Source organism: Erinaceus europaeus, chromosome 7, assembly GCF_950295315.1.
Source record: "Erinaceus europaeus chromosome 7, mEriEur2.1, whole genome shotgun sequence".
Taxonomy (NCBI): Eukaryota; Metazoa; Chordata; class Mammalia; order Eulipotyphla; family Erinaceidae; genus Erinaceus; species Erinaceus europaeus.
In genome coordinates, this window is record NC_080168.1 from 52469689 (window position 1) to 52495100 (window position 25412).

Here is a 25412-nt window from a genome sequence, read left to right on the forward strand (position 1 = left end):
TATAAAATGCGGCAAATGAAAAGAATTGAGTTTTTCTACCATTCACATTCTAAATGTTTATTCCACATTGCACAGGAACAGGAGAACACAATGTTCCCAGGGATGTAAATACCTCCTCTACTGTGCCCCACTTCAACTCTGAGAAAATTCACAAATGTGAACCAATCAGCTGTCATATTTGTTCAAAGAAAGAAAGCAGAGAAATAAGTTTTGATCAGATCATGCAACTGCTTTATTATTATCTCATGCTCCCAGAAAAGAAGAACCCCAACTGGCAGGGAATGTGATTGGGGACCTTCATTGAGTCAGCAGCAATGGAAAAAGAATCCAGGGATGAGAATGAATTACAGGAACCCATGACGAAAGGACTGTTAGTGATAATTTGCCTGTTTATCTAGCCGCTCTAATGAGGAATACTAAATTCTATGTATTGAGGTCAATTTTGAAGATCTTGCCAAGATGGGGGAGTCAGAGAAGTGGGCAGGAGTAAAGCTGGATTTTAAACATCTTGTGCTAGCCACCACTTTGAGAGACAATGTGGGAGAAGATTCATCAGTAATGGAATATTGGGGAGCTATGGGGGAAGCTGTGACCAGGGAGAAGGGAACAGGCAGTGACCATGACTGACAAGGTTCTTCTTCCAAGTGGTAAGGCCAGGCAAAGATAGGAGCAGAGACACTCATTCTGTCCACTCTTTCTTAATGGCCAGATTCCATTCCCAGGTAAGGTGGTTGTTCTTGTCATCATCAGTGAAGAAAGACTTGTTGTGGTAACTGCCTCGGGCTAGCATGCCCTTAGGTGCTTCCTCAGTTGGAGTCAGGAACTCATACTCTTCTGGCCGAGGCCCATAGCTGCCAACCATAAATGTTGCCTTATCCACTAGGAAGAAATAAAAGTTCATCAGGGTAAAAGTCTGACAGAGGAAAATAAAATACTGCAAACTGTAGATCTGGGAACACAATTCAGTCGTCAAAGTCAAGAGCAATAGTTTCAAACCTGGCTAGGCATCTTTCTACTGGAGACATCTTTTCTTTTTACCTATTTTTAAGAAATTACTTTGTATGATTTTTAATAAAACCATTTCTTGTGACTCAGTTTCAAGGTCTATGGTCCAGCAGTTTGCTGTGGGTTTCAAGAATCTACATTTTGAAGTTGAGTTTGAATGAATGTAGACAAGCAAGAAGGTCTGTTTTCTGACTTTAGTATCAGGAAAGTTGGGTAAACACTGTTCGAAATTGATAGGAATCCAGTCTCTCTTTATAGAAGGGTAGTGGATTAAACCATTAAAAATAGAATTCAAACTAGTTGAGAGCTGATTCTCTAGTCTCAGCTGTGCAACTAGCCAAGTCACATGACATTCTAGGGACCTTCATTTCTTTTCCTATATAATTTCAAAGATCTGTCTACAAACTATACATGAATGTATTCCTTGGACTTGGAGGAGATATGGCAACAGCTGGTGATCAGAATGAATAGAATTCATGGGTTGGATGTTCATATGGAAGAGAGAAATAAATAATTTGGTTAAAATAAAAGTGAAGTACAAGGACAAATGGTGAAAATATACAACCATAGTTATTCATAGAAGAACAACTGGGATATACAGAAAGTGTTGAAGAGGGTTAGATTATATAAATAAAAATAGATAGGTAGATAGGCAGAGAGAGCATGCCTTTGACTGTGAAGTGTTCTAAGTTTGAAGGAACTGCTACAGATACATCACTATCCCATTGTGTAAATCAGAAAACACAATTGCTTTGCCCAAAGGAAAATAGGAACTGAACTTTTTCCTGAGACTGTTATTAGAAAAACCAATTAAAATCATCCAGGTCAATACATTTTTGTAGGATTTTATAACTTTGTAGCTCTTTATGTCAAGCAAATTTTATGAACCTATTTTTCTCTTCCCCCTTGTTTATTGACTTGGTAGAACTGACCAAATCAATAAATGTTCCTGTTTCATACCCCTGGGGACCGGGAAGTGGGAAAGTCCCTATACCACCTTCCCACCTTTCATCTCTACATGCTCTTACTAAAAGAAGAAAACCGAAGGCAGTTTCCCAAGGCATACACCGTTTATATCCAACTTGTCAATAACAACTGCAGATTAATATTAATATTACATTTGTCTCAAGTAGACAGTTTTTCTCAGTTCCAGAAAGTGCATGATTTTTTTAAAACTTATTTTTTAGGAAATTAAGTTCTGTACCCATTCTCCCCAATTGCTCCCAAGCTACTCATTTCCAACTCCCAGTCTTAACAAACAAGTATTTTCTGATCTTTTCTATTTCTGACTCTCATTAATTACACCTGTGGATTGCTTTTTGCTCCCAACCTATGTAATTTTATAAAGTACTTTTATTTACTTTGAATCAAACTTATCTTGGTTACTCTTCCAGAAATGGAATATTGAGTCAGTATAAACTATAATAGGCCTCCTAGATACAGGCTTTGCCATTAATGTTTAGGTCATAAGTATATGTATATCCTTTGTTGGAGTGAGTGTCCACACCTTTTATGAGATCATTAGTTTACTCTGTAACTTAAAATAATTAATAACCAGGCTTTTATGAATCAGTGAAAAGCAGTTTGGGACAGTGAAAATGGGGGCTTCTTACCTTTCATCCCAGTACGGTAGGTATGCTGAACATATTTTAGACCCGATACAATATCCCTGTTCACCTGTAGGGAAAATCCCATGTAATTAAAGTTAATGAGGGTCTTTCATTTTTCTTTTTCGTTCATTCAAATTATGCCTAAATTAGTCTTCTCTGAGGGTAAAAAGGGTGATGTGTTATTTCAGAGGTGATGAAGCAGAGATTGGAGATCATAAAACTTCTATCTTGCTAATTTGGTTACAATGTCCAAACTCTGAATTTTTGTTTGTTTTGTTTTGGTTTTGGAGTGGGTTGGCTTCAGTTGATTAAAACATTGGCATCCACTATATTTTGTTCCTTAATGGTCCAAATACTGGCCTTGAGTTTCCCTTCCCTGATGCCACTGACCAGAATACTGTCCTTGTCTTGGGAAAGGCACAAAGGTACCAGTACAAAATATTGTGTAATATTTGAAAATCCTAACCTCAGAAATGACCCACCTAGCATACGAAAAAACAAACAACAAGGAGAAAAGGTGTAATGGAAAATGAGGAGGTCTTAAAGATAGTTGTGCCTATAATGTAACTGACTAGAATATAAAGATGAGAGCTGGGCCACATGTAAACAAAGTCTGAGATCTTGCTAATTCCCCATACCTTTCGAAGAAAATTTACTAAAGCAGAATGAAAAAGTAGACAGTTTAAGCACTCTGTTTTTCCATGATACATTGTACCTGGGGCTGAACTGGGTTGTATAGCTGTTTTATGTAGTGGTTTGTCCTTCTAAAAAAATAGAAGTTGACTAGCTGAAAAACTTGGTTATTGTTGAAGAATATGAAGAGTTAAAACACCTTCAAATAATTTCCCACAATAGTTTGGACTTCCATTTTGGTTTGTAAAGGATAATAATAATCATACCATCAGTGTTACATTTTGTTTTGTTGGCAAGGAGTGAATATTGCCAACTTAGGTTAATATGTTTCAACTTAGGTTCTAGACCTAAGTCATTTGGCAAAACCTACAGGATACTCCTTTCAAAAACAGATAGAAAAGCTTCACTGAAAAAATAGTGATTAAAAATTAAACTGAAGGAAATTTTTTTTTTAGATGAAACTCAAGCACTCTGGTTATCCTGACTTCCACAAGTGGCTCATAGGTGTAGGGAAAATAAATGCATCTTTCCAGAAGTCTGCAGTCTTGTCCCTTGAGTGTAGTGGGAGATATGGTCTGGTGGGCTAAATACCTAAAAGCAGGAATAGTAGTGGAGAAATAATAAGTACTTTATAAAGTCTCTTATTGATTCTGCTTCTTCATAGAGGGTCCATTTAGTATAAGTCTGTATGATATGGATCAAAATATAAATATTTATATTATCTTCTTTCTCCTCCTTGTCTGCATTACTCTTTTATTTTTTTTCCACCAGGGTTATTGCTGGATCTCAGGGCTTGCACGATGAATCCACCACTTCTGGTGGCCATTTTTTATAATTTATTTTTCTTGATTGGACAGAGAGAAATTTAGAGGGGTGGGAGAGATAGATAGATAGGTAGGTAGATAGGCAGGTAGGTAGGTAGATAGATAGATAGATAGATAGATAGATAGATAGATAGATAGATTGATTACTTGCTTCACCACTCATGAAGCTTCCCCCCTGGAGGTGGGGAGCAGGGTCTCAAAACTAGGTCGGTGTACATGGTAATGTGTGTGCTTAGCCAGGTGTGTCGTGGCCTGGCCCCCTACGTTGCTCTTGATATCATTTCTCCCTGCTCCAGAGAAGGCTCTTGGCAAAATGGGTAAAAGTGAGAACTGTGGAAATCAAATACATTATATCTCCTTGGGAGGCAGAAGGAAGAAAAGGAGAAACTAAGAGTCTCCAAGGCCAGGTTTTTAGAATGTCTGTTCAAATTTGTAGGGAGAAAGAATACTGAAAACCACTAAGAGAGAGACCATGAAAGAAATCGTTAGGATGTACTGCTAGTGTCATGAATGCAAGTTTTCTTCAATATTTTTCAAGAGATATCAGCAACGATTTAAATTGCTTCTTAAATCTTTTCTATTTTTGAGTTGGCATTTATTCTAACAGTAGCTCCATGTTGGGAAAGGCCACAGGATGATTCAACTTTATGTAGCTTGTACACAAGAGAGAGGTTTTTCTCCTTGTAGATTCAAGGCCAACCCTCTGAAGTGGCTGGGACTTGAAAACTCCTTTCTGCACTGGTATCTTCCATCACCTTCTTTTGTCTTCATGACTCCAGTCACCTCAGACCACTGCCTTTTGCTCCAGCCTTCCCACCCATGGCAGAGACCCATACTCCAGCCCTTTCCTTCTTCTCTTATTCGCACCAAAGCTTACCTAATATGTTTCAGTTGATTAAAAACTCATTACTAAATTAACATAATTAAGACCAGTATTCATGATTAAAAACTGGACTGATGTGTAATCCATTTTTTGGATGCAGCACCTTACCAAACTCTTGGGTGTTTTTATAGTAAGTTCATAATACAGGAAACACATAAGTGAGCCGTAATTCAGTGCCTGTTATAGACTCAGTCAACAAATATTTTCAGAATGAACAATTTTGAGGTAGATTTGTATGTAGTGGAGCATGACTGTTCATGGCTCTTGACTCATACCCTATCCTGAAGGGAAAGAATAGTCAGATTTGCAAATTCAGAGGGCAGGTGGGTTCTTTCTTGGTGAGTGCCAGTCCTGGAAGATGGGTTGAGTGGGAGTGAAAGGCAACCAAGGCAAACATAAACAGCTGAAAGCAAACATTGGGCTGGGTGGTGGTGCACCCGGCTGAAGCCCCTGGTCCTTACCTGCAGAAGGAAAGGTTCATGAGCATGAAGCAGTGCTGTAGGACTCTCTCTCTCTCTCTCTCTCTCTCTCTCTCTCTCTCCTGTTTCTCTCAATTTCTTTCTATTACTAATAAATAAGTAAATAAATAAAGAAAATATTTTTGATAGAAAGCATATGGGGCCTGGCAGTGGTGTACGTGGTTGAGTGTACACCTTACAGTTCACAAGGACCCAAGTTCAAACCTCCAGTCTCCACCTGCAGGAGGAAGCTTCACAGCTGGTTGAACAGTGCTGCAGGTGTTTCACTTTCTCCCTCCCCTCACCCATGTCCACCTTCCTTCTCATTTTTCTCTGTCTCTATCCTAAATAAATAAAAAAAATTAAAAGAAAGCAAACAATAAATTTCTTATGTATTTGTCTTCAAACTCAAAGTTGTTTTTCCTCTTGACTTTGGAAACTTATTAAGGATATGTCCTTACTCTTTACATGCCATTTTTTCTCCTATTTAGCTTTACTCTTATCTTTTGACCTGTTCCATAGCTATCACTCTAATTTCCACTAATTTACTAAAGACTAACCATAGTCTCTGAACTTACATAATCATTGAACAGTTATAGCTGAGTCTGTTCTACTTTTTCCTATTATTTGATTTATTCATTTACCTCTTAACATATTTTCATTAAAATCTACTGTTGACAAAGGACATAGTGGGGGTTGTATTGTTATGTGGAAAACTGAGAAATGTTATGCACGTACAAATTGTTGTATTTAATGATGACTAATGACTGTAAAACATTAATCCCCCAATAAAGGGAAAATGTAAAAAGAAACACAACTCTTTTAAGGACAAGAAGTGTGTAGCGGCCTCCTGTTTTGAAGAACTTTGAGTAACTGAAATATCCAATTAAACCACTATTTAAACATTTCCTAAGTAATCAGCACAATGTTCAGCTTCCAGAAATTATAAAACTCCTTCCTCCTCCTCCTCCCAACCAGAGTACTGCTCAGCTCTGGATTATGGTGGTGCTGGAAGTTGAACTTGGCAGCTTGGACCCTCAGCCACAAAAGTTTTTTTGCATAACTCTTATGCTGTCTCCCCAGTCCCAGAATTTATAATTTATGGCTTTGGAAGTAAAGAGACCCATACTCATATATCACACTTAGCTCTAAATAAGTCATTCAAGGGCGAGGGTAGATAGCACATAATGGCTATGCAAACAGACTGGGGCTCTGAAGTCTCAGGTTCAGTCCTGCATCACCATAAACCAGAGCTGATCTGTGCTGTGGTAAAATAAGTAAATAAATAAAATACAATCTACTGTTTACAAAGTCACATGTTAAATATTGGAGAGAAAGGTATTTTATTACACAAATGAGAACATACAAAGCAGTGTGTGCCTAGTAGATCAGAGTGTTAGGAATTCACAGGTGATTGGGAAAAGGTAGGAAGAAAAGGTGGGTTACAAAATGCATAACTCAAAAAAGGGAAGAAAACAGTCCCGACTCTGGGAGAAAACAAAAGAAACAAAAAGTATGCTAACTTGTTAGTGGAAGATATTTGATTTTGTCTTTCTCTGATTATAGGAAAGATTTAAGTTTTATAAAAACATACGGGGCTGGGCAGTAGTGCAGCGGGTTAAGCACACATGGCGCAAAGCACAAAAACATACAGGGGAAAGTACTTACTTTGAAGCTAATTTTGACTTTATATTCAGCTCCTTCTTTTAGCACAAATGTTTCTTTTTTGAGAGCTTCAAGGTCCCCTGTAGAAGCAAATTTACAAAGCAATTTACTTTTCTCCAGAAGATAATACACCTACTGCTCAGTTCAGTTCAGAAAGTTTGAGATTAGTTACTGTACACAACATATATACACAAAAAATTATAGTGTAAGAGATGGAAAGAAAATGATAGGAAAGGAAAATAATAAAGCTTTTCCTTCCAAGTTTGAGTACAACATATATATATATATATTATACAGTATATATTTATTATATATCTATTATTATCAATAATGAGTTATATATGAGGTAGTTTTTGAAGTATAATTGAGGTATATTTTTAAAGGTATTTTTATTGAGGTATAGCTAATCTTTCTTTTTTTTTTTTAGATCTTTTTATTATTGGATAGAGACAGAGAAATTGAGAGGGGAAGGAGAGATAAAGGGAGACAGAGAGACACCTGCAGCCCTGCTTTACTTGTGAAGCTTTCCCCCTGTAGGTGGGAACCAGGGGCTTGAACCCAGTTCCTTGTTCACTGTAGTGTGTGTGATAATTATATTAGTTTTAGGTGTATAGCAACATGATTTGATATTTACATGTCAGCATATCTCACCCAGGACAGATCTACTCTTTACCTTATGGCTTTTTGTCAGGGAGGAAATATGAGGCTAAATTATCATCATTTCACATAATTAATTAAATGAAGTCAAATAAAATTAAAGTCTAGTTATCATTTCACATAATTATAATGAATACTCTTTTTAAAAAATGCCTTTTATGATAGTAATCAAAACAAATTTTAACTATCTTTTCTTGAGGAACATTTAAATTACCTTTTTTTTCTTGTCTAATAAAAATGAAATTGCAGGGACCAGGCAGTGGCACACCTGGTTAAGTGCACATATTACCAAGCACAAGGACCTGGGTTCCAACCCCTAACCCCCACCTCAGGAGGGATGCTTCACAAGTGATGAAGCAGGTTTGCCATGTCTTTCTTTCTCTCTCCCTGTCTATTTTTTCCTCCCCTCTCAATTTTTCCTCTATCCTGTCAAATAAAATAGAAAGGGAAAAAGTGGAAAAAAATTGCCTGCCTAGAGCAATGGATTCCTAGTGCCAACACTTAGCCCCAGCAATAACCCTGGTGGCAAAAAAAATATTGCATATATGTGATCAGATGAGAAGGTTATTATAGAATATTTCCCTACCCCTCAAAGAAATCATTGTAAGAAGAAAATTACATAAAAGTATCTGTTTGTTTTTGTAGATTTAGTAATGCTTGTAGCATTTTTTACCTTTTAAAAATCTACTCGTTTTGGTTCTTTTTTGTTGTTCTAAATGTTGACTTTTTGAACATAGTTTTTCAGTTATATTGTTTTTATTAAAGAAATAAAGAAATTCATTTAAGTAATAAAAGCTTCAGACCTCATAAAACCAGGATCTGTCCCTAACTCTTCAGGGTCAGAGAGGTGATCATTCTCTATGACTTGTCACTTATGGATGAGTGAGATCAACTTTTCTCTGCAATAGCAGGCTTTTCTGCATAGAAGAAATTTCCTTAGTGCTGTTAAAACAGTATCTTACAAACTATCAAGTGTACCTGTTGACATTACACAATTTTGCCCAGGAAAAGATCTAAGACCTAGTCCAAATTTCTCTCCTGTAGAAATGCTAGAGCGGGGGGGGGGGGGGGGGGGCGGGTAGCTGACTGTGTGTGTAAATTCTAATGATTTCAGTTGAACAGGAAGTGTGTTTTCTTAGCCTCAGGTTTCCTCCCTCTGACAAAAAGCCCATATAAGGTAAAGAGTGGATCTGTCCTGTGTGAGAGAAATTACTTTGCTGTTTTAGAAGCATTCTCTCTCACGGGTATGCTTTTAAAATCTGGTAATTTTTTTTTTCTTTCACTAAAGAGCATCCTTCATGCACCCAACTCCTAACACTGTGACTCTTTTCTTACTCCTCTCAGATTCTCATTTCCCTCATAATGCTCACTTTCCCAGCCTCTTCCTATCTCCTCAAGACTTAAGTCTTAGGAAACAACTTAATCTTTGTCACAAGAAGGTGAAAAAATATGACATCTTAATCCATACATATTAAGTGGTGGAAGTTGCTTATTTAACAAGAAGCACAGCTTTAAGCAGAAGTGCTGAGTACTTAGCAGTGGAATTCCTGTCATTATCCAGGTCTTAGATTGCTTCTTGCCTTCAGATAAGTTCAAGTGGTTGGTATGTGGTCAATATTCTCTCTATTCAATCTGTATGATTACAGTTTTAGCAGCAGACAGTTGTTTTCTTAATGCTTCTATCATCAGTCTATTTTATGTGAGTAGTAATAAAAAATTCAAAGTACATGTGAAACAGTGTATCTAGTACTAATGTTTATATCTCTACAACTTAAGAAATTGTGTTTTTCATTAACCACAGTTAATTTTGTGTACTCTGAGAGCAATCATTTATGAACTGGATAAAACTCCCATGCGCTGCGACAGAGGTCAAGTTTTCCTGTTGATAGTAAACAGTAGACTCCTATGAACTGACCAGATGTGTCTCCTTACCAGTGAGGTCCATGGTGATGGGTCCTGGGGCACTATCACAAATCAGGCTAAGGCGGGTGACAATGACATTAGGGGCTGTTGGGTCTGCAGGATTCAAAAGGAAATGTAAGCATAAGTCAGAGACGTGTACAGTGTGTGGCTTTCCAGTTAGGGGAGAGAGAGACAGATAGACAGATAGACACACAGACTGGGTGGCACACCTGGTTGAGCGCACATTACAATGCACAAGGACCTGGGTTCAAGCCCCCAGTCCCCACCTGCAAGGGGAAAGCTTTGCAAGTGGTGAAGTAGTGTGGCACATGTCTGTCTCACTCCCTTCTCTACCACCCTCTTCCCTCTCTATTTCTGGCTGTCTCTATCCAATAAATAAATAAAGATAAAAATAAAAATTAATATAAAATGTATAAAAAAGAATATTTAAAAAACACAGAGAGGGGGGCAGGAAAGGTGATATATCTATTGGGGGTACACATAGGAATGGTAAAGACTCTCCAGGCTTGATCTTGTAAATGTAGTACACTGTTCAGCATTAGGCACTTGTCACCCATTTTAATTATCAATAGCAAACACTGTGTTTATGGAAGAGCTAATAGTTAGGAAAGGAGATAGGAAAGAAAATGTCAGAGAGAAAGGAAAAATTATAATTAGAAGTGGTGATCTGGAATTTTTTTCTGAGTACTTCATGAGTGTTATTTTGTCTATTTTAATGTTAACTGTACCTTATCTCCAAAGAAGGGTTAATTGTATGGTCATATAACTTTTTTTTTTTTCCTCCTCCAGGGTTATTGCTGGGCTCGGTGCCTGCACCATGAATCCACCGCTGCTGGAGGCCATTTTTTCCCCCCTTTTGTTGCCCTTGTTGTAGCTTCGTTGTGGTTATTATTATTGCCCTTGTTGACACAATTCGTTGTTGGATAGGACAGAGAGAAATGGAGAGAGGAGGGGAAGACAAAGAAGGGGAGAGAAAAATGGACACCTGCAGACCTGCTTCACCACCTGTGAAGCGACTCCCCTGTAGGTGGGGAGCCGGGGGCTCGAACCGGGATCCTTACGCCGGTCCCTGCGCTTTGTGCCACATGCGCTTAACCCACTGCGCCACCGCCCGACCCCCTGGTCATATAACTTTATGAGCATATATAGATGTGCCTCACTTATGCAGCCCAGGGAGATCTTATAATCTTTCCTTTGCATCTGCATCAGGCAGCTGGAATGTGCATCCAGGCCCCTCTGCCTCCCCACTCTCACAGTCCTCCCACACATACGCACCTGCCACCACAGGACCATCCCCCAGGAGTGTTTTCTTGTACTTAGCCAGACTCTCATCATCTTTGTCCATCTCCTGCAGCTCTTGCAGTGACTTCTGAGGTGGAGGCTTGTAGTTGAGTTTCCCATCCACATCATCATCCTCCACTTCCAGGCTTGGGTCTGGCTCATTTTCAGTCATTTTGATCTGTTCCAGAGATCGAGGGGATGATTGCTCATTAGCCAAAAGTTAGTGGGCATGAAAGAAGTTTGTGTGGCTCTTGTCAGCACCACCCCTGCTCTATGAGGCTTCTGTAATTATCAGTTATTTTCTGGGAGATTTTTTCTCTCATATGGTATCACTATTTCATGAAATAAGAATATATTGCATTGCATTCTTTACTCTGCCTGCCTGTATTTCTGTGTACCATCATAAGTATCTCTTATCTGTTGAATAAAACTGAAAAGAAATTAATAGTATTTCAGTAGTATTACAAGTGAATTAACATACCACATGCAGTCTCAAATAATGACCAAATACCTCCTGTTCGGATATTTGTTTAAAATGTCACAGTCTTCTAAACCCAGCCAATTTCACTAGTATCAGAGTTATCAGCATGTGCAATACCATTTATGGTGGTTTCAAGAGCCAGGCAGAGTACTTTATAATGAGAGTTGACTTCTTCTCATGTGAATCTTTCCCTGAGTTCCTGCAATACCTCATGAGAAAATTTGGCTTTTATGACAGGTGTCTGATTGTTTTCCACACATGCCTATTAGATCCTTGAGGGTTAAGCACTAATTTCTCCAAATCTTCCATAGCATGTTCAGGCCTTTTATAAACACATATTGTTTGGTTTATTAATGTCTATATCTAATGATCTCTTTTATTTTGAAGTGACAAAGTAGCAAAATTCTTAAAAATTCTTCCAGACAGGAAGTTTAAGTACATGTTTGTCTGTAGTACCTTCCTATCCTTCTCCCACTTCCTTTGAGTACCTCCTCACCTCCCCAGAGTTCCAGTGATTCTCACATGGGCACACCCTGGCTCGTCATCTTCCCGTTATGTACAGTCACTTTTTTTAAAATTAAAAACATTGAGGGGACATCTAGCAAAACTACTTACACTTAAATGTTAGTGACTAAATAATAGATTAAACATTATACCTCCTAGAACATGTATAGTCAGATCTCATTAGAGCTCAAATGAACTTTGGAGGTGATATACTCCAATCCTTTATTTAATTATTGAGAAAACTGAAATCCTGAGGGTGAGAGAATGCTTCAGTTCATATAGCTGGTTAAGATGCTGTGTCCTAATAAAATGTAAGGTGGGTTTGGTGTATTGCATCAAAGTAAAGGACTCTGGGGAGCTGGGAGGCTTCCAGGTCCTGGTGCATGATGGTGGAGGAGGATACAGGTTGGGAATGAGGGTGTCTTGCAGAAAATTGAGAAATTTTACTCAGGTATAAACAACTGTGTTTGCTGTAAACCATTAATCCCCTCAATTAAAAAAAATGTAAAATAATAAACTACTACTGGGATAATTTTAGATTCTGTGGCTGGCAGCAATGGACTTATTTGAGTAAACAAGAGTGATGTTTGGGCATGAAGATAATTCCCTGATTTTCTTCAGTTCCAACCTGAGGGTAGCTTTCTTCACTGCTTTTTGGTAGGGATTTCATTGTTCACAAGTAGTACAAAGATAGGATATTTATTATCTATCGCATCTCATCCTGAGTGACTTTGCAAAACTTTAAAATCCCTATAGAGTAAAACTATCTCACCAAGAGCACTGTGTTTCAATGTTTCCATGTCACTATTATTGGCAACAGGAAGAAAAATAGTCTGGAATGAAGCCAAACAGAAGCAATTTTAGTAGAACAAAATAGAAAGAGAAATAATTTACCCTAGCTCATCAACTTTCTTCTAGCTCAATAGCAAATCAAACATTATGAGCCTTGTTCAACTATGAAAACAACATTGCAATATCCAGGTCCACTTCCTGCACAGGAAGGAAACATATAGCCCTGTTTCTATGGCAATCCTTTTGCCTCAGCAAGAGACCCATTCAAAGTTGAGCCTACAGTACAATAAACATAGTGACTAACTCAACCCATATTCCAAACAACACTCAGGAAAAGTGAATTAGTTTGTTGGGTAAACAATGAAGAATGTAGTGGGTGGAGGTTTTAGGTTGTGAGTAGTTTAAGGACAATCACTGAGGTTAAAGGAAGAACAACCAGATGGAAACAGTTTCTCCTCTGGCCACACACTTGCAGCCTGACCCAACTCACATAAGAAACCTGTGGATATTAGGAAGGATATCTACAGATGAGGACATCATACCCTCCATGGATGGCCTTGCTGGTGTACACTTATTGACTGTCATTATTCAAGTTTTTAAGTCTGACCATTAGACAATGACATTACACTTAGTCCCTAAACTAGTTCCAAATAATTTCTCCTGCAAGGAAATGAATGTCATTGCATACTCACAAGTCCCAATATTCAAAGTAGGGTTAAAAAGATGAGATTGAGAGAGATAGAGACAGAGAAAAGTCTGGTCTAGGAGATCACTTGTTAACGTCTATGATTACTGTTAAGTCATTTTGTTCATCATCTAGAACTTGATATCCTCACTAGTAAATCTTGAGACTTCTGTCAGTTCTAAATACCTTTTATTCACTGCAAACATGACTGACAACTGCTCCATAATAAAGAGGTACTAATTTATTTTAAAAGTAAAGAGAATAAAATAATGCAAATTTACTGTATGAAATTGCTATAGTCAGGAGGAGGAAGTTCAGGACTACAATAGAATAATTTGGTCTGAGCATATAATATAAGAAAAAGAGGAGTGTGGGGTCAGGTGGTAACACAGCGGATTAAGCACACTTGGCATGAAGTGCAAGGACTGGCACAAGGATCCCGGTTTAAGTGTCAGGCTTCCCACCCGTAGGCAGGTCGCTTCATAGGCAGTGAAGCAGGTCTGCTGTTGTCTGTCTTTCTCTCCCTCTCTCTGTCTCATCTTCTCTCTCAATTTCTCTCTGTCTTATCCAGCAACAACAGTAATGGCAACAATAATAATGACAACAACGAGGATAACAACAAGGACAACAAGATGGGAAAAATGGCCTTCAGAAGCAGTGGATTTGTAGTGCAGGCACCGAGCCCCAGCAATAACCCTGGAGGCAAATAAGTAAATGAATAAGTAGAAAAAAAGAGGTATGAGGATACCTGCTCACTCTGGAAAACTGATTTTACAGAGAGGAAAAATGTAATAGTTATGCAGTAATATATCAAACAACTAGAAATGTAGCTCTCAGGGACAGTCCCTTTAAAGCAAAATCAACATTACAAATAATTGGTGAGCACCTGCTGCTACAAGACTTTATAGTGACATTTAAGTTATTCTCAAGTGCAGAGAAGGAGCTGGAGCATGTAGAAGTAACAATAAAAAAAGGCCCAGGTGGCTATATCAATGATGCTTTCTCTCCCTTTCAGTCCTCTCACCTCCCCTAGAGAATACATGGATATGCTGTGATAGGCCACTAATAATTGAAGTTTAACCCTGAATTTTCCTTTTACTTCTTAAGTCCCACCTATAAGTGAGATTATTCATTATTTCTTTGATTTCCATCCGAGTTATAGTAAAAGAGACAATTTCACAATTTTTATAGCCAAGCAGTATTGCATTATATATGTATACCACAGATTCATTAGCCACTCATCTGTTATTAGACATTATGTTTTTTTCCACATTTTGGCTTATGACAGATTGCCATGAACATAAATATGTGTAGATGTCTTTGGATTAGTGTTTTTGCTCCTTTGGATAGATACCTAGGACAGGAATTGACAGATGGGTTGGTAGGTTCATTTTTAATGTTTTGAGGATTCTCCAGATATTACTGATTATTTTTGGATTACAGGTCCCTTTTAAAAATCATATCTAAGTCATGCCATGTAAAAATAATCCCATTAAGTTGTACATGCAATATTCTAGGGGTTACGGATTCCTAAAGTCCCTTATAGACTGTACTGGAATTCACAATTAGCAAAGAAGATCTTGAAGCTGTAATTTCTGGGAACATGAGACAGAGTGAATACTGAAGAGGAAGTTTGCTTTTTTCTGAGACCTGATTAAAACAGTTATACAAGCTGGCCTCACCTAAGGATCATATTTGTGAATCCAAAAATGTTGGATATGTATCAATAGAAGCGGGAGGAGATAGCAGGTAGCAGTTGTATCTGAGGAAATCAACTATGAACCTGGCAAAGGAGGAGAGGTGCAGAAAACTTAAGAATCATGTTCAGTCTGTGTGATCTGGGGCTTAATGCATGGGTTTTGGTGATGGCTTTGCTAACTAGCTGTGGCCCACTGAACGTTATGTTTTAAACTCCTGTACTTCTTATTCTCTTTTTGAAAAGCACCAGAGATTTCACTTAGTCCTCACTGCAACCTTTAAATGTGGTCATTATCATCAATTTTTCTACAGCTCAAGAAGCTCAAGCTCAGTAACTTTCCTGAGAAGACAAGTGGTATAAGGGGCAGTCGAGCTGTCTGATTTTTAGGCACTGGACTCTGTTGCTTTGATTATCTTTATCAACAGTGAACTATTGGTTGAAATGTGAATTGGTAAAACTCTTTTGGGCAGCAGTGTGGTGATTCTAAAAATCATTTAAAACAGAGGATTTCATATGATGCAGTTATCTCACTTCTGGGTATTTACCTGAAAGATACAGAAACATTAATTTGAAGAGATAATTGGGGGGATGGGGCTGCGTGGCACCTGGTTTTATTACCATGCACAAGGACCCAGGTTCAAGGCTTTGGTCCCCACCTGCAGGGAGAAAGCTTCACAAATGGTGAAGTACTGTAAGTCTCTCTCTGTCTCTCTCTCCTTCTCTACCTCCCATACCTATCAATTCCTCTCTGTACTAGCAAATAAAATTAATAAAGTTTATTTAAAAATAAATGAAATGCACACACACACATGAGATAATGGCCTATCGTGGCATTATTATCAATAGCCAAGAACTGGAAACAACCTAAGTGGCTGACAAATGGACAAAGAAGATGTAGTATATGTACAAAACTGGGGAATATTCATCTATGAAGAGGAAATCCCAGCAAAGCAATGAGCCTAGAGGATACTGTTCAGTGAGGTCAGTCAGATGGAGAAAGACAAATACTATCATTTCACTCCTGTGTTGCATATAGAGAAAACAAACAGATAATCTAAGTTAAATAGTAATAAATTATTTATTTAATTTGTTGGATAAAGACAAAAGTTCAGAGAGAGAGAGAAAGAGAGAGAGAGAGATTTGCAGCACTGCTTCAGCACTCACAAAGCTTTCCACCTACAGGTGGGGATTGGGAGCTTAAACCTGGATCCCCTTGCACATTATAACATTTGTGCTCAACTGGGTGCAATGCAGCCTGGCCCCAGTAATAAACTTTTGGACTAAAAAAAAAAAAGAAAGAAAAAAATCCTTGATACATCATTCATCCTCCCATCGTGGCAATGAAATTATAAAGCTTTCTATTCATCTTGGGAATCTACACAGAGTGCATAGGCAGAGGCCGCTGCTTCTTTGCAAATTCTTCAAGGACAGTTTAGACAAAGCAGGAATAGTACCATAAAAAGAGGGGTTCCAGATGTCATCAGGATGCCGGCCAGGCTTCCCTGGACTGAAGACCCCACCAATGTGGCCTGGAGCTCCGCTTCCCCAGAGACCCACCCTACTAGGGAAAGAGAGAGGCAGACTGGGAGTATGGACCGACCAGTCAACACTCATGTTCAGCGGGGAAGCAATTACAGAAGCCAGACCTTCTACCTTCTGCAACCCACAATGACTCTGGGTCCATGCTCCCAGAGGGATAGAGAATGGGAAAGCTATCAGGGGAGGGGATGGGATATGGAGATTGGGTGTTGGGAATTGTGTGGAGTTGTACCCCTCCTACCCTATGGTTTTGTTAATTTATCCTTTCTTAAATTAAAAAAAAAAAGAGAGAGAGAGAGGGCTTCAGGGAAGGTCTGCCCAGTTTACCTCACTCAAGTCACTGAGTCGCTCTGTAAAATGTAATAGTTACGTCAGGGGGCCAAGTTGTTGTACACTTGGTTGAGCACACACATTACCATCCATAAGGACCAGGGTTCAAGCCCCTAGTACCCGTCTACAAGGGAAAGCTTCATGAACAGTGGAGCTGGGCTGCAGGTGTCTCTGCCTCCTCTCTCCCTCTCGATTTCTCTCTGTTTGTCTCTTTAAAAAAGTTCCATAAGAGGATCTCTGAGGCCCCATCTTAGTTCAATGATTAATGCTTCTCAATTTAAAGAAGCTTGCGAAATGAGAAAGAAAAAGAGGAAGTGGAGGTGGGGTTGGGTTGAAGCCAGCCCATCAGCAGCATAGAACATTGGTTTTTTTCACCTTCCTCTCTTCCACAAAGAGCAGCACTGTTTGTTTCTTTGTATATTGTTTCTGACTCTGGTTATTTATACAGAAAAAGTGAAACAGAGACTTAACAATTATATGATTACCAGGTGAATGTGGGCTCCATCAGACCTTCTAACATATGACTGTTTGTGCCCTACTTATGTCTATATTCTGCTTTGCACATGCCCACACAGATTGAATTGTCACAGAAGAACCTTCACACCCCCATGCCTGTTATTCAGTGGCATGGTGTCAAGCGTGAGATGTGTCGCAGTAGGAACTTCATCTTCTTTAGCTCAATTAAAATGGCAAATTAAATTAGGATGCATTTAAAAAATTGATTTTGTGTCCTTTAGGACAACATTAATGCAACTAGAAGTGACTATGCTTAGGAGAAAAAGAGATGAAAGACAACTGCCAGATAGTTTTACTCATGGGGAATCTAGAGAACTGATATACATGAACTTGCAAAACATAACAAGAACAAAAAACAGAAGCAAGCAAACTGTCTCTAAGACTATGTGAGAACCTGGTGGTTATTTCTGGGAGATGGGAGTAGGGGTCACAGGACTTTGGTGCTGGGTGTGGTGTGGGACTCTACACTATAATCTTAAAATCTTTTAACCCACTTTAATCAAAAATAAAAATGGGAAAAATAAATTAGGATATATATGACATAGCACAAACTGGTATTTTCTGACAAATTTAGGGAAATTTTCAAGACAGTGAAAATGAAATATACTTAAGAATTTATACTATTTGGGGGGGGTGTAGAGCACACTTGTCTGATTCATTAATACAGTTCTACATAAATTGAAAGCAAGAAAAGGTGACTTTCAGAAATGGTGATTTTACATGTAATGGAACAAAGACTTTGAATTTAATGAAACTTAGATTCATACAGTAGCTCTACAATTGTCTTATAATAGAGCTTACTATACCTAGTTATTAACCTTACTCAGAAAAAAGTTTAACCAGCAGTATAGTGGGAATGATATTTCCTTAGGGGGTTGAAGAGTTGGAGAAAACATATAAATAGTTCTGAGGCTATACCATCCTGCCTGCAGCAGATATTAAATAGCTCTCCTTTTTCTCTTTCATTTCCTGCTATGCTTACTGTAATATTTCTTACCTTCAGTGAAGCACCTCACTGAATACCTAGGCACTAAATGCTTTCCTCTGAGTCCACAACTGCACTGTTGACAATGTCCATTCCTCACTCCATAAAAACAGACTTTGTATCTTTGAAGAGTGCAGAAGAGACAAGAAGTCCTGGGAATTGCAAGGAATGTTTATTAACCAACTCAATCTTAGAATGGAACTTCTCTACAAAAAAGATTCCACTCAAGCAATTTAATTTTGGATTCTATTTATTGCTCCCTTGCATAATTGCAGTCAGAGGTCACTTTGTGAATGATGAGAAATGATAGAAAACACAGGCACAGCTTATGGAGAATATTCTCTCTGTCTCTGGAGCAAAAGACCATGGAGACTTAATTCATATCCCAAAGCTGGACTTCCCAAATTGAACATAAACCCTGAGCATTAGATAAGAGAGGGAGAGGTAGAAGTGTGGAAGTTCCAGATGTAGAGGGTTTCCATCAGAGAAGTACCCATGTAGTCATCAGTCTTCTTCACCCCTGTGATTCCATTTCTCACTGATCAGAATATGTCCTAATGTCCCTGTATCTGGGTCTGCAGCTCAAGGGCAGGCCATGGAGAGTTGGGCCATCTCTGAAGAACTGCCAGCATGTCAAAGCTGGTCCAGAATGTGCGTCCAGAATGGCTGGCAATTTAGCTCATGTAGGAGATTCAAATTTTTCTCCCAGGACACCCACAGCTGTCTTGCTTCTGGAGTCCTCCCTGCTGTCAGGGAGGGATTGGTGCTTCCTGAACTCCTCTGGGCTGCTCTGTACACCTCAGCACCATAAAGAGTATAGGAAACTACAAAGTCTGATGAGAAGACCCAGTATCTGAGAGAACAGTGTCTCCGTAGGTAGAATATTATGAAAATCAACTCAAAGGAAGATGCAACTTACTAGAAGCAATTTTTTTTTTTTTTTTTAGTATTTCTCGGTGATCATAACCATACATTATTTCTTGCCTATGCTTTTCCTGGTCTTCTAATCCAGACTTATATACAAAAGGAGAACAAATTCAGCAGATCCATTAAACTTATCTGTGTACTATATGGAGTCACTTTGCAAGATATTTTCACTAATTTTAAATAATCCTCAAGGAGAACTTCCCTGAGAAAGTTGACAGCCTTCTGCAATTACTCAACACAGTCACAGAAATTTTAAAGTTAGTATAAAAAGTTAGAAGTGAAGACAAATTTTACGAGAACCTGAGTAGACTATCAGCCTCCTTAAAGAACCTAAATGAATTTTTACCAGTTTGGGGTATGGACACCAAAGTCTGTACAAACCAGTACAGACCAAGTCATTACTTGTTTGTTTAATGGTTAAATGTTGTTAAAAATTTCAGGAGCAACATGAGGCCTATCTGTAAGTGCCAGGGTGAATTCTAATCCAGTATCTTGAATGACACCTAAACTGTCATGGGGACAAGAATGATCAGAATGTGAGATGAAAGAAAATGTCTCCCATGGGCTGACAAAATAGCTTACTTGAGTAGCTACTTTGCCGTGTGCATGACCCAGGCTCAAGGCTTACCCCCACCACAATGGAGGAAGCTTTTCTTTCTCCATAGTCTCCTTTAGACTCTTATCTCTCTCATTGTCTCTGTCTATCTGAAAAAAAAATCATCCTGGAGCAGTAAAACTTCAGCAATGACAAAAAAAAAAAAAAAAAAGGAAGAAGGAGAAGAAGAAGAAAGAAAATTTTTCCCATGGGACCCTTCTTAAAGATGAATAGCTATTGATTTCTTTTTGTACAAGTTTGTGACTGCAGTCAATTTGTTGATTGCGCCTGAGCCTTACTTTTATTCCTGCATTCTCTCAGAATTCAAATCTGAAAAGTCTATAACACCATGTCTAACACACAAAAAGTATTCAACAAATACTGGTTTATTTTTATAAGACAGAGAGAAATTAAGAGATGGGAGATAGAAAGGTAGAAAAGAAGCATGCATCACTACTTCATTACTCATGAAGCTTATGTAGGTGGGGACCCAGGGCTCGAACCTGGGTCCTTGTACATGGTAACATGTGCACTCAACTGAGTGTACTACTTCCTAGCCCAAGATACTGGCTGTCTTTGTCTGCTTCATGCTATTCCTCAGAACACTACCAGCAGAAGTTTATAATAAACTGAGTTCTCATAAATGGCCTAGGCCCTTATCTTTTGGTCAGAATGACTTTGCTATGCTGAGTGTCCATGGAAAACAGAACCTTGATGTTGCTCAGACATACTCATGTGTTCCCAACAAGGAAGGACCAAATCCATTACCTGGAAGATGCCAGTCAATTTTTGTTTGGCTGTAGCCTATTTCATAAGTGCTATATCTGTGCAGCCTAGATGGAGAATAAGCAGTTGGGCTGGGTGGTGGTGAACCCAGTTAAGCACACATAGTACTAAGTGCAAGAACCCGCACAGAAATCCAGGTTCAAGACCCCAGCTCCTCACCTGCAGTGGGGAAGCATCACAAGTAGCAAAGCAGGTCTGCAGGTGTCTTTCTGTCTCTCTCTCCCTCTATCCCCCATCCCTTCTCAATTTCTCTCTGTCCTATCCAATATAATGGAAAAAATGGCCACCAGGAGCAGTGTATTCCTAGTGACAGCACTGAGCCCCAGCGATAACCTTGGAGGCTAGAGAGAAAGAGATAGATAGATAGATAGATAGATAGATAGATAGATAGATAGATAGGTAGGTAGATAGATAGATAGATAGATAGATAGATACAGAGAGAGAGAGAGAGAGAATAAGCAGTTTCCCTGGCATTCCATACATCTCACAGAAGAGAGTAAAAGGGAATTGTCACTGTGCTGTGTCATAGTTGGATTTGAGAGGGAACTCTTCTTATAAGTTTACAAAACAAAACATTGCCAAAGATAAATACTGCCTACTTATGATTGATACTTCATCCTTCTCAAGACCTACAAGGACCTCTTGATTCCCTTGGCTTGATGGTTCCTGCAGTGAAGATCCAACATGTTAATCCTGAATTCAGTGGTTTGGGGTGTCTCTGTGGAGGGGTGACTGTGTGACCTCCAAGAATAAGCAGTCTTTCTTGCCCCACCTTGAATGGAGAACAGTGCAGTCCAGGGTTTTAGATCCATGCCATATTACCTTAAATCTAGAGTTTAATTATAAACTGAGAATACAAAGCATGCTCACTGGGTTGTCTGCTAAAAGGGAAGAAAGTATTTCAGGTCCAACCCAGAGCACTTCTAATGGTGGCCAAATTTAGACTTTGACATTCTGACAATGAGATCTTGATCCATTTGTCAAGTGTCCTAGCCAAGCTCACTTGGACTTTTTTTTTTATTGTTGTAGTTATTATTGTTGTTGTTGTTGTGTTGGATAGGACAGAGAGAAATGTAGAGAGGAGGGGATGACAGAGAGGAAGAGAGAAAGACACCTGCAAACCTGCTTCACTGCTTGTGAGGCAACCCCTCTAAAGATGGGGAGCCAGAATCCTTATACCAGTCCTTGCATTTTGTGCCACCTGTGCTTAACCCGCCGTGTTACCGCCCAACTCCCCACTTGGACTTTTCTATAACTAATTTCTTTTTTTAAATTTCTTTATTTGGGATTAATGGTTTACAACTAACAGCAAAACACAATAGTTTGTACATGCAAAACATTTCCCAATTTTCCACGTAACAATTCAACCCCCACTAGTCCTTCTCTGCAAGTAATTTCTTAATAAGTTACTCAGAGTCTTCTCTGTTTATGGTTAGTTCTCTTGGATGTAAAAAAAAAAAATCTTTGTGAACAGTCACAGTCTTATTATTAGCCACCACACTGTAGGAATTTGAAACATACTTATTGCTAGTGGTAGAAATTCTATCCTTTTATGTGTAATAAGTAAATAAATATGGGTTCTACTGTACTTCCCTCTTGAGAGCCAAATCCTATTGTACTCTAAAGACTGCCTTCACTATACATTTCTCTAATGTCAATAGAAAATTCTTTAGAGGAAAACAATTTGAAGTTTGACAGCTTCAGATTATTTAAAACTTTTTTTTTCAATCAGTCTCTAAATCTACTTAAAAACAGGAAACCACACCTCTCCACCCCAGCACCAACTTATCATGCACCATGTCCATATCAGGTTGGGATCTACAGTTGTTTTGCTTCTGAGCCTGACCAGATGCTTGCTCCAGCTTTATAGGAAAGCCCTCTGGGCTCTTCCCAGTAGTTACACTCAAAGCCCTTCAGGACTTCACCTCCTATGCTGCAGGATATATCCTCCCCTCAATCACCAGCTGCCTCCCCTAGGCTCATTCCTTGTTCTGACTTCCTCTTCTATGCACAGCTATTTCAGCAACCTCCTTAATACTTATCATAAAGTTGGTTTTAAAGAGGAATTACCTCTCTAGAAAATCAACTGTAAGGAACTGTAGCTTAGCTTAGACATTTCCTCCATTTCTTTGTGCCCACCTGTAGCCTCCCCCAACCCAAGGTTTTTCAACTTACATTCAGTGGCTTGCGTCTCTGTCCGGGGTGCCTCTGTCTCTCAACTGTGACTTCTGAGTGCTGGCAGTTAGAACAGGAAGGAAGTTAGTGAGAAAAAAAAAAATGTTTTAAACCCGCTAGAAGAGGAAACCCTGGGCTGTCTCAAATCCTGTTCCTTTGCACTGTGTATCTCTTGATCAACCCACTCTAAGCAGCAGCCTTGCCAATTTATGGCACTTGTGGAAGATAATTGTCCAAGTAAGCATGGGTATGCACCAGTGTTCTTGCAAGCCTACAGACATGAGTATCTATGAATAGTTGCACAGATAGGTCTAAACCTCAAGCAATTTCTGTGCATGGGCTCACTGAGGCAAGGAGCCTAAAACCAGTAGCAGTCAATTTGCATAGACTTCACTTCATATCACTAACTTCTGTTCCTATGATGTCTTTGCCAGTTTCCCTGTCAGCCAGATATGTTGAGTTCCCTGGCAGTTAATGCAGAATGCTAAGAAATTATGAATGTTAACTGCAGATACTTGGCCCCCCAAATTTAAAACTTGTCCTCAAACAAATTTTTGGAATTTTGTTGTTTAAAATTTGTAGATACTTTGTAGCACAAACAATCAAATATTTGTTGTAATTGCCACTGTTTTCTTTTAACGTAAAACAACAACAACAACAACAAAAAAGCACTGCATTGGATTAAATCTAGGAATACAGATTAGGAGATAAGCAGAACTTCACTTAATTCATAGTCTTTTAACTCAGAATTTGTAATAATTTAACAAGTGCTAAAATTGTAACACATTTGAGGAAATGGGTTGTAAAGTAATTTAAATGAGAACAAGTTTCTGGGGAATAAACTGTTTGAGGAAACAAACAGGTTTTATATACCTAAGTCACACTTCTACACATTTCCATAGCTATTGCCAGACATAAATGCTCATTTATGCGAATGATATTTTATAATCATTACGGCTTATTTATACCAACAGTATTTCAATATAAAGTATACAGACTCTTTTCATATGTTTAGACCTGACTAAGCAGCTACATTTGAAAAATTGCCCTTAATTTTTGTGGTCATCTAAATAGTATCCATTTTATTCATTTTATTTAATTAATTAATTTATTTTGCCTCCAGGGTTATTGCTTGGGCTCAATGCCTACACTATGAATCCATTGCTCCTGATAATCATTTTTTCCCATTTTTTTTTTGTTGTTGTTGAATAGGACAGAAAGAAATTGAGAGAGGAGGGGAAGATTGAGAAGGGGAGAGAAAGAGAGACAACTGCAGACCTGCTTCATCACCACTTGTGAAGTGACCCCCTGCAGGTGGGGAGCCAAGGGCTCAAACTGGGATCCTTGCACCAGTCCCTGGACTTCAAAAGATAAGTTATCTGAAGCAAGAATAAATTAAAAATCAAGAATGGTAGAATCCAGAGAATGACACACCTGATAGAACACACAAATTACAGGGCACAAGGACACTGGCTTAAATCCCAGGTTTCCAAAAAGTTCAGGATTGGTTGAACAGTGCTATCTCTCCCCCCCCCCCCCTCTCTCTCTCTCTCTCTCTCTCTCTCTCTCTCTCTGTCTCTTTCTCCCCCGTCCCTTTCTCTCTCTTTCTCCCTCCCTCCTCTCCTCCATCTTCCCCTTCCCCTCTCAATTACTCTCAGTCTCTATCATAAATAGATAAATAAAATATTAAGGGACTGGGCAGTGGTACACCTGGCTAAGAACACATACCACCATGTGCAAGGACCGGGGTTTGAGTCCCTGCTCCCCATCTGCAGGGGGGTGCTATATGAGTGGTAAAGGAGGTCTGCAGGTGATTATCCTTCTCTCTGCCTCTCTATCTCCCCTCCCCTCTCAATTTCTCTCTGTACTGTCAAATAAAATTGAAAGAAAAAAAAAAGGAAATGTGGCTGCCAGGAGTGGTAAATTTCTAGTGCAGACCAAACTCCAGGGATAACCCTGGTGGCAATTTAAAAAAATGATAATAATAAAAAAGTAAAATATTTGAAGGAGTCAGGTAGTGGTGTACTGGGTTAAGCATACATGGTGCAAAACTCAAGGACCAGATCCTGGTTTGAGCCCCCGGCTTCCCACTTGAAGGGGGTTGCTTCATAAGCACTGAAGCAGGTCTGTAGATGTCTATATTTCTCTCCCCCTCTCTGTCTTCCCCTCCTCTTTCAATTTCTCTCTGGCTTGTCTAACAACAACAGCATCAACAACAACAACAATAATAACAGCAACACCAACACCAACAACAACAAAGGAAAAAAAGATGGCCTCCAGGAGCAGTGGATTCATAGTGCAGGCACTGAGTCCCAGTGATAACACTGGAGGCAAAAATAAAATAACACATTTGAAAAGAATGGTAAAACTATGATCTATATGCTTCTAATAATTTCTCATGTTCTTAGCAAAAACTGCTTTTCTTGGGATTCGGGCGGTAGCGCAGCAGGTAAAGTGCA

General features: G+C 38.9%; 1 protein-coding gene across 2 annotated transcripts; it reads right to left on the bottom strand.

Moving 5' to 3' along the window:
- Positions 1-208: 208 nt before the first annotated feature.
- Positions 209-23114, bottom strand: ARHGDIB (Rho GDP dissociation inhibitor beta). Of its 2 annotated transcripts, none has more exons than XM_007533147.3 (6): positions 22954-23114; positions 10934-11117; positions 9668-9751; positions 7082-7158; positions 2619-2682; positions 209-879 (listed from the first exon to the last, which is right to left on the bottom strand). In XM_007533147.3, the coding sequence occupies exons 2-6, from the start codon at positions 11109-11111 to the stop codon at positions 680-682; spliced, it is 603 nt and encodes a 200-aa protein (XP_007533209.1). In that variant the 5' UTR covers positions 11112-11117; positions 22954-23114; the 3' UTR covers positions 209-679. The 2 variants fall into 2 exon arrangements, with proteins under 2 accessions (XP_007533209.1, XP_060050410.1); XM_060194427.1 differs by lacking the exon at positions 22954-23114 and adding an exon at positions 21378-21505.
- Between the last annotated feature and the right edge of the window lie 2298 nt (positions 23115-25412).

Bases quoted from the DNA above. Each gene is read 5' to 3' on its own strand.
- ARHGDIB (XM_007533147.3), bottom strand. From the start codon at position 11,111: ATGACTGAAAATGAGCCAGACCCAAGCCTGGAAGTGGAGGATGATGAT. The intron at 7,159-9,667 runs GTAAGGAGACAC...TTGCTTCTACAG, and splicing joins CATCACCATGGACCTCACTG to GGGACCTTGAAGCTCTCAAA. The intron at 2,683-7,081 runs GTAAGTACTTTC...TTTTCCCTACAG, and splicing joins AAGTCAAAATTAGCTTCAAA to GTGAACAGGGATATTGTATC.